Genomic DNA, 14858 nt, shown 5'->3' on the forward strand with positions numbered 1-14858 from the left:
CCGCGGCGCCCCGAGCGGCATCCTCCGCCCGCCGGCCCGCTCGGCGCCCGCCCGCCCGGAATGAGGCCGCCGCCCCGCCCCGCCTGTCACCGCCGGGGAGCGTCGCCAAAGTGCGCGGCGCGCGGGCGCCGCCCGCTGTCACCCCCGGGGAGCGTCGCCAAAGTGCGCGGCGCGCGGGCGCCGCCCGCTGTCACCGCCGGGGAGCGTCGCCAAACGCCCCTCTCTGCGGCCGCGGGCTCGCCCGGCTCCGGCCCGGACGCCCCGACGTGCCGCCCCCCTGCGCCCCGGGCCACTCCAGGTCGGGGAGCAAGGCGGGCTCGGCGACAGCGGGCGTGGGGAGCCGTGGGCCGGGCCGCGAGGCGCGGGGAGGGCACGGGCCCCGCCCTCTCCGGCGAGGCGGCCGTTGCGCAACTAGGGGCGTTTGCAAAACCCGCTGGGCGGGCACGCGGCGGAAGGACAGGCTCCGCGAGGCCCGGGCGCCACGAGCGGGTGGGGGGGCGGGCGGGCGAACGAGTGCGCGCACGAGGGGGCGTGCGGGCCCGCGCGTGCTTGTGCGAGCGTCTCCCCCGACGAGCGGCCCGAGTCGGGCCCACGCGCTCGGCAGCGAGCCCGCACTTTGCACCCGCTCCCTAAGCCTGACCCCGCCTCCGCTCCCCCTCCCTCGGCGGCCTCGGGCCGGGTGGGCGGGGCGACAGCCAGGCGCAGGCGCGGGTGGGGCCGGCCGAGGCCAGACTGCGCGCGCGCGGGGCCCACGTGCGGCCCCCGCTCCTCCGGGCGCCGGTCCCCGCGGGCCATGGGCTCGGGCGCCGCCGCGGGCTCGGTTTGGGCGCGCTACCTCGTCTACTTCCAGTACGTGGGCACCGACTTCAAGTACGTGCCGCGGCCTCCCCCGGGCCCCGCGCCGCGGGGAGCCCCGGAGCTGGTCCCGGGGGGCGGGCGGGGGCGGGGAGCTATATTTAGGATCCGCGCCTGCGGCTCGGCGGGGACCCGGGGCAGGAACGGCAGGAACGGCCGCGCGGGCCGCAGAGGGCGGGCCTGGGCGGGGCGGCCTCCGGGCTGACGCGCCCCCTCTGCCCGCAGCGGGGTGGCGGCCGTCCGGGGCGCCCAGCGCGCGGTCGGGGTGCAGAACTACCTGGAGGTGAGCTCCGCGGGCAGGGCCTGGGCGGGGGAGGGCGACCCGGGAGGGACGCAGGGCGCCCGGGCCTGCGCCCCGCGCTGCCCGCCCGCCCCGGCTCTGGCCCCGCAGGAGGCCGCGCAGAGGCTGAAGTCGGTCGCGCCCGTGAAGCTCGTGCTCTCCAGCCGCACGGACGCCGGGGTCCACGCGCTGAGCAACGCGGCGCACCTGGACGTCCAGCGCCGCTCCGGCCAGGCCCCCTTCTCCCCTGCGGTCCTGACGGAGGCCCTTAACACCCACCTGAAGCACCCCGCCATCCGGTGAGCACCCTGCGCTCTCACCCACGGGTCCACGCGGGTAGAGACCGGGAAGGACTGTGCCTGGACAGAGCTTCTTGGGGGTGACGGGAGACAGAAAGGGGACACGGGCGTGGGGCGTGTCATTTCTCTGCTGTGTTTAACTTGACTCCCACAGGGTCCTGCAGGCCTTCCGTGTGCCCAGTGACTTCCACGCCCGCCACTCCGCCACGTCCAGGACCTACCTGTACCGCCTGGCCACCGGCTGCCCCCGGCATGACCAGCTGTCTGTGTTTGAACGGAACCGATGCTGGGCGCTGCGGGCAGAGTGAGTGTGGGGGTGTGACAGCGAGTGGGGGGGTTGCCAGGCCCACCTGGCTGGCCACTTCCTCCTGACCGCTCACCTGGCTCCCTGCAGCCACTTGGACATAGCTGCCATGCAGGAGGCTGCCCAACACCTCCTGGGGACACATGACTTCAGCGCCTTCCAGTCGGCCGGCAGCCCGTCCACTACCTCGGTGCGCACACTGCGCCGAGCCTCGGTGTCCCCTGACCCAGCCAGTCCCTTTGTCGTCCCCCAGGAGAGGTGAGAGGCAGCCTGCGTGCTGGTCTGGAGGCTGTGGGGCTGGCCTTAGTTCCAGCACCTTCCCTGGTGAGGGCAGTGCAGAGGCAGGATGTCCTGGGCACCTATTGGGCAGTTGGATGGTGTCCGTAACTTGCAGCTGTGCGCTCCCCCCCGGCTGGGGGACAGAGGACGAGAATGGGGGCTTTTCTCTTTCCCTGAGGGCTCCCAGCCCTGCCCAGAGCTCACTGTCTAGTGGATGGATCTTGGCAGCCACTGAGAAGGTCCAGCTGGGGAAGCACCAGGCAGTGGTTCTGGCCCAGTCTCACAGGGTTGGTTCCACTGCCCCCAGCACTGTCCCAGGGGCCTCTGGCCCCATGGCAGCTGCTGAGTTCCAGAACCTTCCTAGTTTGGGCCAGCACTGGAGGGAGGAGAGACTTCTACATGGTCAGCCTTAGACTCACGCCAAAGAGCCCCAGCCCAAGGCTAGTAGATGAGCTATCTGAGCCGATACCAGGACCTTAGCATCTCCTCCCGAGGGCCCCGTCCCCACAGCAAGGCCCCCAGAAGGCTCTGCTATCCCTTCCTCCCACAAGTGATAGTTGTCTGGTTTTAAATCTCCCTTTTACAGGTTTCTTGTAGGGGTGGGGACATCAGTGGAGGACCCAGGGGTAGAAGAGAGGGTGGGTACAATCTTTCTGGGGCCCCTGCCTTGCCCAGCCCACTTTCCTTGTCTGGGGCCAAACTGGGTTGGGGCTGCCCTATGGCCTGGACATCACAGGTGCCTGTGTCCCCAGGAGGATACAGTTCTGGAGCCTGGAGTTTGAGAGCCAGTCCTTCCTGTACAAACAGGTGGGCTCTGTTCTGGTGCCCTCCCAGGGTGGGGTCGGGGGGACTCGGGCCATGGTGGCAGCCTTGGCCTTGGGTTGCAGGTGCGGAGGATGACAGCGATCTTGGTGGCCGTGGGACTAGGAGCTTTGACTCCTACTCAGGTGAAGATGATTCTTGAGAGCCGGGACCCCCTGGGCAAGCATCAGACACGTGTGGCCCCGGCCCACGGCTTGTTCCTGAAGTCAGTGCTATACAGCGGCCTCAAGGACTTTGGTAAGAGGCAGCCTGGGAAGATCCCTGTCCGTGTACCCCACTGATTGGCCCCATTCCAGGCTTGGCCCTTGCTGGAGGAACCCTTGGTGGCAGTGCTGTCACAGCCCTCATCTGTCATTCTAGCATCTGGGAGTCCAGCCTGGGCCCAGCAGGAAAGCCAGGGACCAGGGGGCAGGGAGGCCCCAGGTCAGCCAGAGGACTTCAGGCCAGAGACCAATGGCCCAAAGGCAAACAGCCTGGAGTGAGGTGCCCATGTTCCTCAGGGGCAGAGCCCCCTCAGCCCATACCCCACGAGTTCCCAATGGAGGAGGGAGGCTAAGGGGGGGCTCCCCAGCCCCTGCAGAGAACTCCCTGCCCCCAAGCTGACCTAGGATCTGTCTACAGGTCCTGCCTCCAACATTCCCAAAGCTTTTGGCCTTGTGTAGTCTGCAGGGTCCATAGCACTGAAGCCACAGATGACCCCCAGGTGCCGAGCCAAGGTCAAGAGCAACCTTGGCTCACTTGGCCAGGCCACTGGACCCTGCCTAGCTCTGCACACCACATGCCCTGTGTTGTCAAGCACTCAGCTGCCTGGGGCCACAGCAGGCCTCCTGCCTCCCCAAGTCCCCACCACCTTGGGTGCCTGTCTGCCCCAGGTAGGCTACCCCGGGGTAGGTACAAGAAACAGGTGTGAGCACCGTGAGCACCAAGACTGGAACACAGGCAGCCTTTGGTTCTGTTTACCGGAAATTATCATCTCAGACTCAGAAATAAAATGTGAAGAAGTCTCCAGGGTTATTTATTTATTCCACCAAAAACTGCCTCTTGGGCAGATGTGACACTGACAATGTCCCCAAATTGAGGGCTGTGGCCAGCTGTGTGCTGCACACCCAGAGGGAAGGCCGGGCACAGACACTCATACAGGGGAAGCCCAGGGCCCTCCAGCTGGGCAGAGGAAGGGCAGGACAGCCTGCTGCGGTCAGCTGCCTCCACTGGGGGCCTGAGGCAGGCCTTTCTTGAGCAGAGACGTGAGGTAGCTCCCCAGTTCTTCATCCTACAACAGGACACCAGGGGCTGTTGTCCCATCCTCCCCAGCCCACCCCATCCAGGCGGCCAGGGTGATAGGGTGACCCACCTGTCCTGACCCACTGCCAGGTATAAGCCCTTCTGTGTCCTACCACATACCTGGTAGGTCCAGGAGACCAGCAGCACCTTGGTGCCTGGGTCCTCTGAGTGGGCAGCAGCCTGGATGAGGGTGGACTCCACAGTCACGGAGCCGTCGGGAAGGTGCTGCACACAGTGGTCCTTGAGGAGGCTGCAGAAAGACACAGTGAGATCCCATCTGCCTGGTGGTGCTGCATCCTGCCCCCAGGGCCAGAGGGGCCAGGCTGGCACCCACCTCTTCAGGTGGCTGTAGACACGCAGGGCCGTCTCCTGCTCCTTTCGTGAGTCGTGCAGGTGTACACGGCAGGTAAAGCGCAGCTGGTGCTCAGCCAGGCCCAGCTCCTTGAGAGCCTGCTCTGAGGACACCAGCCGGAAGTTCTATGGGGCAGGAGCAAGTCAGAGCGCACAGGAGCTCTACCCCACCCCCCACCACCGTCACTGCCTGTGCACACTCACACTGTCCTTCATGATCAGGGTGCCATGCAGGAGCCGCGGCTTCTTGGCATCAGGGAGCAGCCCTTTAGAGGACAGGAATCAGAGCAGTCACCAGAGTCTGCCAGCCCTACCCAGCTCCACCCTGCCTGGCTCCACTTAAGACACCGATGCCTGCCCTGCATACCCTGTGCCATTTCCCGCTTCAGCAGCCCCAGCGAGATGCCCACGGGAATGCTGGGGCTTGTTGGCAGCGTCACCGTCTCACCATTCGCCGGCATGTAGCAACTGACCCCTGGACCAAGGGGCAGAGAGAGCGTCAGTAGGCCTGGCCCACACTGCCTTGCTGACCCCGTGGGTAGACCCTGCCCACATCCCCGGCACCAGCCTAGCCCACCCCACCCAGGCTGCCTACGGAACTCCTGCTCAATCTTCTGCTTCAGGAACTCCATCTTCTTAGCCTCGCCATGCACCAACAGCACGCTCTCAGGCTCTGCCTGGCCCACCAGCTGCATGATGCCCTTGGCATCCGCGTGGGCACTGAAGGACATGTACTCCACTTGCATCCGGATCTCCAGCTGCAGTGGCACAGTGCACAGGGGCTGTCAGCACCCACCCAAGAGGGCCCGAGGAGCTGGGGGAGGGAGGTACTCACCACCTGCCGCCCCTCCATCTCCAGCTTGCGCTGTCCGCTGAGGATCTTGTGGCCCACGGTGCCCTGCACGCAGTAGCCGGGCATGATGACCTGTGGGACAGAAAGCGACAGAGCTGCTGGCCTCCCATCTCCTGCCTCAGGGCTTCCTCTTGGGACACTCCCACCCCACCTTTCTGCTCCTCTGAACCCTGGGCAGAGTCCCTTCCCCTTGCTGACTCCCTTTTGCCGGCCCAGCTACAGACCCAGGCAGGCTCAGAGGTCTTGGCTCCAGCCTGCCCAGGCCTGGCCGCCACAACCCCTGGTACAGAGAGAGACACGGTGACAGTTTGAGCTGCCTGGGTTGGCCACCAGGCCCCAGGGAACCGAGCCCCCTGCTGATAGTAGCAGTGTCCCCAAGCCAGGGGGAGCCCTGCTTTCCACCTCTGCCCAACCTCATAGGCCCTCCAAGGAGCCATCCTGGGGCCCAGACCCCTCACCATGTTCTTCTCATTCCCTGCCCACTTCCGGAAGATCTGTAGGGACTGGCCAGCATGCAGCATCCCTGGTGTGGCAAACACGACCTGGGGGTGGCCATGGGGCAGTCAGGGCAGCCCATGCCAGGCCTTCAGCTGCACCCACCACGCCCCCTCCCACCCCCAACCTCCATCTTTCCCACAACACGTGTGTGCCCCACTCCCCTGAGAACCCGCAGGCAGAGACCCCTGGAAGGCCCCCGACAGGACGGAGGAATGCGCAGTGGACACTCAGTGCAGCTGTGCCCCAGCCCCAGCCTGGGTGGAGTGTCCTGGCTGCAAAAGGCAGACGGCCATGCCCACCCCTCCAGGCCAGGGCCTCACCATTGGACCCGGGTTATCAGCAAAGGCCCGGTCAAAGGCCTTGATGTGCTTGAACTCAAACATGTTCCGCTGGACAAAGGTCTTCCGAATCTTCTGGTTGGTCCAGGTGATGAACAGCTTGTAATAATGGTTGGCCTTCTCCGTCAGGCCCGTGGAGAAGTAGATTGGGGCCTTCAGGTTCATGCGCTCCCTGTGGACAGCGTGGGGCCACCGTGGAGGAGCCGCCAGGGCAGGACAAGCTATGTGTCCCCCAAGCCCGCAGCTGGGTTGATGCCAGTGCCCTCAGCCTGCCGCCTCCTATGACGTGTTGAGCTGAGAGGTGTGGAGGCCTCGGTGCAAGAGGATGGTGCCCGTGTGCGGTCACAAACCTCCCGGATCAGGCTGCGCCCCCACAGCCATGGGGCATCCTACTCTACCGCCCACTCAGGCCAGGGCTCCCAGAAGCTGTCCAGGCTGCACCTACCAGAAGGTCTCCAACAGGATGCAGAGCTCTTGAGCACGGCCCAATGCAAACACAGGGATCAGCACCTGTGGGGTAGGAGGCCAAGGCTGGCGTGGGTGGGAGTCCCTGGCCACCCTGCCCACCCAGGTGAAGCCCACAGGTGAGCACAGTGCCTGGGCAGTTGTTCCCTGTGGCCACCTTCTCAGGAAGCAGCTGCTGTGAAGACTGGCCCTGCTGGCAGCTCCTATGACCAGAGGCCTTGTCCACTGAGAGATCATGGCCAAGCATCCTTGAGAGCTGGAGGTCCCCCCCACACTCTGCTCCTCACTCCTGCCTCCAGCCACAATCTATCCAGAAGGGGCCCTAGTGGACACTCCGGCCAGCTCCGCGTTGGAACCCGAGACGTGAGGGGAGAACCCAGAGGATCAGAGGGAGCTTCTCTTCCCAGTTGCTCTGTGAGGCTTTCTCCCCTGGCGCCCCCACTGTGGCCAGCTACCTTCCCACCACGCTCCACCGTCTCGTGAACTTTCTTTAGGAAGTCTCGCTCCCGGCAGCGCTTGGAGTCTCGGATGGTCGTGGCGTACGTGGATTCTGTGATGAGCAGGTTGGGGCGGCATTTGTCGATCCAGGCGGCCCTGGAATAGTGGGTGTGGCCCGAGGTGGACAGCCCACACGGCCACCAGGTTGGGAGCAATGAACTGGACCCCACCCCGTCCACAGCCAAGGCCTTCTAGGACCCCTGCTGGCAGCCTCCCCTGTACAGGCCCAGTCAGCAGAATGCAATGGGTAGCACTCATGGGAAGTCAGGAGCAGAGACTCTGCCTTGCATGGGGGACCCGTGGGGGCCACTGATGCTGCTCAGGCACCCAGCACATCCTTGAAGGTCAATGCACTCCCGGGGGGGGGGGGATCCCCAGGATGAAACCAACACACCATGACTCACCCCAGGTGCCGGTCCGGGGTCATATTGTAATCGCCCTGCAGGGGAGCAGCATTAAGGAAAGGGCCTCCTCTCCCCGCCCAGCAGCTCTCCTGTGTCCCAAGGGCTCCCACTGACCGTGTAGACCACAGACTCCGAGCCCACTCTGATCTGGAACATGGCCGCACCCAGCACATGGCCCGCGTAGTAGGCCTTGATCTGCAGTTCTTCGTCCACCTGGGGGGAGAGGGCGAGTCAAGGCTGGGCCACGCTGGGCAGGGTCAGCATGAACAGCAGAGGGCCGTGGAGGAAACGGCTCGGAGGCAGTGGTGCAAGTAGAGGATGTCGTTCTAAGCCTTTCATTATTTCCTGTTTTTCACAGATGATGTCGTTTTCAACCAAAGCGACTCAACACAAGAGGTGAGACAACAGCAACAGCGTTAGAAGGAGAGAAACAGTAACTAGAGGAGCAGCCTCAAGGGCCCTGCAGTTTTCAGGTGCAGACTTCCAAGGACTGTGATTAACGAAAGACAGGGTTGAGAGTTTTGACAAAATAACAGAAAGTTTTGTTTTTTTTTAAATCTTCTTCCTAGGATATTTTTTCCAGTTTTTCAGAGAAGGGGGGAGAAACATCAATGTGAGAGAGACACGTTGATGGTTTGCCTCCTGCATGCACCCCAACTGGGGCCAGGGATCAAGCCTGAACCGAGGTACATGCCCTTGGCTGGAATCAAACCCAGGACCCTTCAGTCCAAGGGCCGACGCTCTAACCACTGAGCAACCAGCCAGGGCAACAAAAGTTATTATAAAAAGTGGGAATTCTAAAACCAGAAACTATAACAACCCTAATTAAGAATTCGATGGAGAAATTTAACAGCACATTAAATATAACCAAAAAGAATTGGTGAACTGAAATACACAGAAGGGTGGGAAGCCTAGTGTGCAGAGGTCTAATACTCAAGCGTCCAGAGCCCTGGGCTGCAGGACAAGAAGGGGCAGATCAGCACTGGAGGAGCCCGATGACAGACATCACGCAGCAGACCCAAGAGGCCCCGCAGAGCCCAAGGGAAAGGCTGTCCTCCAAACAGCAGCTAGAAGACACATTCAGGGCACTGAGGGGGAGTAATTGTGAACCTAGAATTCTGTACCTAATGAAAAAGTCCTCCCAGAGTGAGGGTGAAATAAGCCCACCTGCAGACAAAAGTTGAGACCCGTCACCAGCAGGTCCATGCCGGCGCTCTTCAGCAGGAGGTAAATTACCCCAGATCAGAAGTGAGGACCACAGGTAGACAGGAGAACAGAGTATAAGCAGAGAGACCCCCCCACACCGAGGTCCTGCCAGGCTCACTACCCACGGGAGGTAAAATACAGAACAGCCTGTGTGCTGGGGGTGGAGACCAACGGGCTGGAAACGTGAGACCCCTGCCCTGTCCTGTAAAGAGGCAAGTACCTGAGACTTTTGCTGTCAAGGATGCATCTGGTCATCTCTACCACTAAAATAATTACAAGAGAGTATACAACTACTGACCGAATAAGAGGAGAAATCAATGAATTTTTTAAAACATCAGTCCAGCCCAGCCGGGCGTGGCTCAGTGGTTGACCGTCGACCTAGGATCCAGGCAATTGGGGTTCGATTCCCGGTCAGGGCACATGCCCGGGTTGCAGGTTCAATCTCCAGTCAGGGGCATGCAGGAGGCAGCCGATCAATGACTCTCTCATCATTGATATTTCTATCTCTCTCTCTCCCTCTCCTTTCCTCTCTCTGAAATCAATAAAGACATATTTTAAAAACAAAACGCAAAAAACAAACAAACAAAAAACCAACAAAACGAAAAAACCCATCAATCCAGCCCTGGCCGGTGCAGCTCAGCTGGTTGGAGCGTTGTCACACACCCCAAAAGGTTGCGGGTTCAATCCCTGGTCAGGGTGCATATATGGGAGGCAACCGACTGATGTTTCTCTCTCATGTCGATGTTTCTCTCCTTTCCTCTCTAAAAAAATCAATAAAACATGTCCTTGGGTTAAGACTAAAAACAGAAAAAAAAATCAATTCAAAAAAGGCAACGAAAGAAAATAGAGAGCAGGAAAGTTATAAGAAGCGAGTGGTGCCAGCACAGCCAAGCCCGTTACCCTATGAAATGTGGAGTCTCAACGCGCGTCTAAACGACAGGGTATCAGACTGGGTTTGAAGGACCCCAACCACACACTAGTTAAAAGAGTACATTTAAAATATGACACAGGAAGGTTGAAAGTAAAAAGATGGAAAGAGATACGCTCTGCAAACGTGAACCAAGGTGGGGAAGGTGGGACTGGTGTCAACACATTACCAGGAAGACTTCAGGGTGAAAATCATTATTAAAGATAAACACACACACTTCACACTGACATAAGGTTCAGCCAGGAAAAAATGACCCAAACGTGTAGGTCCCTAACAACAAGCAAACCCCACAGACTAAGGAGAAACAGACAAACATCTCTGACAGACGTTACCTGCTTGATGTCTCACCTGCTTGCAGCCCTCTGTCCCCTCCCCAACCCACACACACCAGCTCCTGAGACGGAGCCCACACCCCACAGCCCAGCACCATCCAGTGCCTGCCTCCCCGGCCCGCACACCAGAGCTCTGTCCAGCTCACATGGCACAAGTATCCCACTGGCCTGTCCCTCCCTCTCCGCAGCCCCCGGGGCTGCAGGCCTGACCTGCACCGTCTGGTGGAGGTGGACAGCCGACACTTTCTTCATACAGTCCTTGATCATCTGGGAGGTGAAGAAGTTGGCCTCGCCCTTCTTGTCCACGGCGATCTTGCGGTAATCCTCCAGCAGGATGGGGCAGATGGCCTGGGTGGGGTGGGTCATGTAGATGGGCCCGTCGTAGCCCACCATCTCGCTGAAGTAGGGTAGGGCCCCGCAGTGGTCCAGGTGGAAGTGGCTGGGGGCGCAGCACAGTCAGCGGGTCACCACGCCCCACCCTGCCGCAGCCCCTCCACCCCAGCCCAAGACTCAGATTGTCTTGCCCACTCATTCATTCATTCATTCATTCACTCAGTGCTTGCTGTGTGTCAGGCACTGTGCTAAGTACAAGGGAGTGGAGAGCCAGCAGACAGACACTGCTGTCTTCCTGGACTGTACAGTCTAAATATCTAGTTTAGCAATAAACAAATAAACAGTTAAAGTGTGTATCAGACGGTGACACATTCCTTGAAGAAACAGAGCAGCTAAAGGGACAGTGTACCAGGAGTCACCATCTTCAGTGGGTGGCGGGAAGACAACCCCTATCACCTTAAGGCACATGTACCAAGGCAGGAAGGAGAAGGGACAGAACCAGGGTGAGGCCTGGAAAGGCACTGGGCAGTGGGAACAGCAGTGCCGTGCCTGTCCCCAACTGAAGCAGATGGGGTGAGAGTCCTCAACTTAGGAGGAGATCACAGGAGCCTCAGAGCAGCTGAGGACGGAGCACTACACAGGGTACCTCTGGCTGGGGCAGGATTAGGGGCAATAATTGCTGTAGACGGGCCCACCATCTGGAGGCCTGACACAGCCTTATCTCCCTGGGCACCTGGGCTCTCGTCCACACCTGGGGTCATAGCACTGTCCACCCCTCCCCCCACAGGGCTGACTGCAGCCCACCAAGGAGCAGCTGTGAAACCTATGACCACACACAAAGACACCACCGACAGGGCCAGCCATCAGGGTAGGGAGGGCCAGGCCTGGGGTGAGCCACAAAGGCAACCTGGGACAGAGACCCCAGCCAGCGACACCCCGGGATGCAGCCTCCACGGGGTCCTGGAGGCAGGGAAGGCTCAAGCCAGCACAGCATAGCACAGCACTGTCACCAGCAGCCCTGTGATGGGCCCACCTGATGATCACACAGTCCAGGAAGTCGGTCAGCCGGCCATTGCGGGTGATGTAGGAGAAGTCGGGGAAGCGCCTCTGAGAAGTTGAGAAAAAGTGTCAGGACACAGCAGCTGCCTGGGTCTCAGGTGACAGGAGGGGCAGCCAGTGCTCCGGGGAGCAGCTGGACACCAACACCCCAGTCCAGCCGGCTACACCTGGACCGCTGACTGCTCACAGCCTCCGAGAGCACAGGGGATTCAAATGCTGGAACCAGTAACCGAGCCCAGCCCACCCCACATGACCCTGCAGAGGCCCACAAGCCCCCTCTCTGCAGACCAGCCCCTACACAAGGCACCCCATCTGACATATGACGGTGGGAGCTGCCCAGGAACAGTGACCCCAGACCCACCTGCCTCCTACCCTGCCCACTTGCCCGCGGTCCTTGACAAGGAACAGGCTGGGTGACAGGCCCTCCCCAGCCCCACGGGTCCTCCCTGCAGCCTGCCGACAGGACTCACGTCATCGTTGAAGCCCATGTGCATCCCGCAGTCCAGCATGACGTTCTTGCCCCCAATAGAGACCAGGATGCAGCTTCGGCCCACATCCTGGCCAGCCCCTGCAGGGACAGTGGCCAGTGAGGTGCTGCCATACGCTTCCCCGATCCCCTACCGCCCTCTGCCCCTCCCCTGAGTCCCCTTCCCCAACTCCAAGGCCAAGGTCCAGCTGCCTGTCCCAGACCCCAACCAGGCACTCTGGATCCCTGGCCCCACAGAGCCCTCAGTGGGGTGGGGAAAGCCCTGTGGCTGCTGTGTGGGCCACATATGAGGGGAGAACATTGCCACCTCCACAACAGACAGGAAGGGGAATGCACAGGGAGGAGACAAAGCGCCAGGTCCTCCCCTGAGCTCTGACCTGAGTGCCCACCCCACAGTGCCTCCAGCCTTAGGCCCAGCTCAGATGGAAGGTCGAAGCCCACCTGCTGTGACCCACCCACACCCTCAATGGCCAAGGGCTGAGGAACAGGTGTTGGACTGTGGTCGCAGCACCAAGAGAGGCAGTGGCACTCTGGGGGCCTCGTCACACCTCCTAAAACCTGTGTTGGGGTCACATCTAGGCTGTGAGACCCCCTCCCCTAGGACATGCCCCCAAGAGGTGTCAGGCACCTCCTGGTGGTGCCACCCAGAGGTTCCCCATGTGACTCTAGCCCAGCCACAGAGAAACAAGGCCCCAGCTGTCCAGCAACAACCAACTGCAGTGACCAGACCTGAAACTGAGTCCTGTCCACATTCCTGACCTCCAAGCCCCACCCAGCTAGCTGCTCCAGCCCCAGCAGGATAGCCATTTCAGCCGCCTCCGATAGCCACCTGTGGCCTCCTCTGGGGTCTGGGGTCCAGAAGGAAATGGACACAACCTTGCAGGGCCTGATAAGAGCAAACGGCCTGCTTTCCATCCTGAACCGTATGAGCCTCTCTCCAGCTGCCACCTGACCTTCTGTTGGCACCACACACAGGTGACACTGCCACATCCAGAGCAGGATGGGGCTGGTCCTTGGGAAGTTTATCACCAGTGACAATAGCAGAGGATGTCAGCCAAGAGCTTGCCTGTGTGCCTCAGGCAGCCCAGCCACAGGTGGTGGCCTGCAGGTCTCCTACAGGCCTGCTCCTGTCCCCACCAGGATGGGCTTCCCCGAGAGCAGCGTAATAGCTGTCTCTTCCCTACGATGGCAGCTCAGACACTTGTAGATGGGGGAAGCATGGGATCGCCCCCCCATCCCACCTCACCCCACCCCACCCCAGGCACGTGGCTCCTAAGCACAGGCCAGGGATGGCCTTCGGGATTCCAGAGCCCAGCTCTTAGGCACTGGCCGCCTGCCCCCGACAGGAACCAGGATAATCTCAGGGAGCAAAAACAGTGGCCTGAGCTGGGCAGAAGATATGGGGAACTGAGTCCAGGGCACACAGGAGGGGACAGGGCTCAGGAGAAAAGACAGGAGACAGCCTGTCTGCAGGAGCTCATGTTCTAGAGCAAGGAGACAGATGATGAACACACAGACAAGACACACCAAGGGCACCAGGTGGAGATGAGCGCCAGGGAGGAAAGTTAGGCAGGGAAGGGGCCACAGAAACTTCCAGAACCATGACAGGCTTAGGACCTCCAAGCAGAGTGGAGAGGGACAGCAAGGGGGAGGCAGGTGTGCAAAGGCCCTGTGGCGTAAGTGACTTAGGAGACTCTCTGTACCTGGTCCAGGTGACCAGGGAGTCCACAAACATGGCAGAAACATGACAGGAGATAGTGGAGAAATGGTTCTGCTTTAGGGGTGATGAGGCTGAGTGACCTTGGGGGCACACGTAGGTGCAGACTGGGTAAAGGGAGCAGGAAACGGACAGGACTGTTTGAGGACAGCGGGTGTTGACAAAAAGGGCCAAACGAAGAAGGGGCTGGAAGGAGGGCTCTGCAGAGGCCCCTGGAAAGGAGCCACGGGCAGGGACGGGCATGGGGCCACAGTGGCCAGAGGGGACCCTGTGCCAACAGCCACAAGAGTCCATGGGTGTGACAAGGCACCCGAACGGAAAGATGCTCCTGACACACAGCCCAGTGAAGGAGGCAGGTGCTGGGACAGCGCACGGGGCGTGTGCAGGAAAAATGCCCAGAGAAACCTGGAGGGCGGCCACCCAAACGACAACTCCAGTTGCTTCTGGGCCCCTGGGTTCTGAGTGATCCTGCCTCCTTTGCACTGTTCTGGGCTGTCCAGGCTTTTAAACGTGCACGTGAAAATATTTATCAAGATGCAAAGCTTTTTTTTTTTTTTTTTTTTCACGTCACAGAGACAAAGTAAACCCAGGGCTGTAATGAGGATGGCCCGCAGGGCTGGGTAAATGGGAGGCTGCAGACAGCCTGGGGAGGGAGTGAGCGGAGGGAGGGGGGGACGGGGAAGGGGGAATGGACGGAGGGGGGACTGGGGAGGGGGGAGGGGACGGAGGGGGGACTGGGGGGGTGGACGGAGGGGGGACTGGGGAGGGGGGGTGGACGGAGGGGGAAACGGGGAAGGAGGTGAGTGGACGGAGGGGGAACTGGGGAGGGGGGGTGGACGGAGGGGGGACTGGGGAGGGGGGAGTGGACGGAGGGGGGACTGGGGAGGGGGGAGTGGACGGAGGAGGACTGGGGAGGGGGGAGTGGACGGGGGGCTGCAGGGGTGACGAGCATCAGTCCACGTGCAAAAGGGGGTGAAATGTGGCCGTCGCCCGGGGCCCGCGTTCGGCGACCTCGTCCTCATTTCGCCGCTAGGAAAACTGGGGACACCCCCCGCAGCGGGCCGGGGCGCAACCCCGAGGCCACCGGGGCGCGGCGGTCCACGCGGGGCCTGCGCCAGGCGGGCAGAGGCCCGAGGCCCCGGCGCCCACCGCCCGACGCCGCCCGGCGCCCCTACTCACCCAGGGGGGTGACCCTGATCTCGGGCATCCCGCCGGGGCGCGCTCCCCGGCCCCGTCCCCAGCGCCGCCCGACGAGACCCCGGACGCGAG

At 61.5% G+C, this 14858-nt stretch overlaps 2 protein-coding genes across 2 annotated transcripts; one reads left to right on the top strand and one right to left on the bottom strand.

The window, feature by feature from the left end:
- Nucleotides 1-775: 775 nt before the first annotated feature.
- On the top strand, nucleotides 776-3537 carry PUSL1 (pseudouridine synthase like 1). Its single transcript, XM_087820049.1, has 9 exons — nucleotides 776-870; nucleotides 1081-1138; nucleotides 1247-1434; nucleotides 1589-1738; nucleotides 1829-1996; nucleotides 2770-2824; nucleotides 2905-3076; nucleotides 3200-3322; nucleotides 3461-3537. The coding sequence occupies exons 1-8, from the start codon at nucleotides 794-796 to the stop codon at nucleotides 3319-3321; spliced, it is 990 nt and encodes a 329-aa protein (XP_087676175.1). The 5' UTR covers nucleotides 776-793; the 3' UTR covers nucleotide 3322; nucleotides 3461-3537.
- A 408-nt stretch (nucleotides 3538-3945) lies between these two features.
- Nucleotides 3946-14849, bottom strand: INTS11 (integrator complex subunit 11). Its single transcript, XM_087820048.1, has 17 exons — nucleotides 14769-14849; nucleotides 11856-11953; nucleotides 11360-11433; nucleotides 10204-10432; nucleotides 7642-7740; nucleotides 7528-7562; nucleotides 7081-7219; nucleotides 6606-6670; nucleotides 6143-6332; nucleotides 5783-5866; nucleotides 5307-5396; nucleotides 5067-5229; nucleotides 4839-4946; nucleotides 4676-4737; nucleotides 4455-4597; nucleotides 4241-4370; nucleotides 3946-4109 (listed from the first exon to the last, which is right to left on the bottom strand). The coding sequence occupies exons 1-17, from the start codon at nucleotides 14794-14796 to the stop codon at nucleotides 4035-4037; spliced, it is 1812 nt and encodes a 603-aa protein (XP_087676174.1). The 5' UTR covers nucleotides 14797-14849; the 3' UTR covers nucleotides 3946-4034.
- Between the last annotated feature and the right edge of the window lie 9 nt (nucleotides 14850-14858).

This window comes from Miniopterus natalensis, chromosome 9 (genome assembly GCF_054644295.1).
Source record: "Miniopterus natalensis isolate mMinNat1 chromosome 9, mMinNat1.hap1, whole genome shotgun sequence".
Taxonomy (NCBI): Eukaryota; Metazoa; Chordata; class Mammalia; order Chiroptera; family Miniopteridae; genus Miniopterus; species Miniopterus natalensis.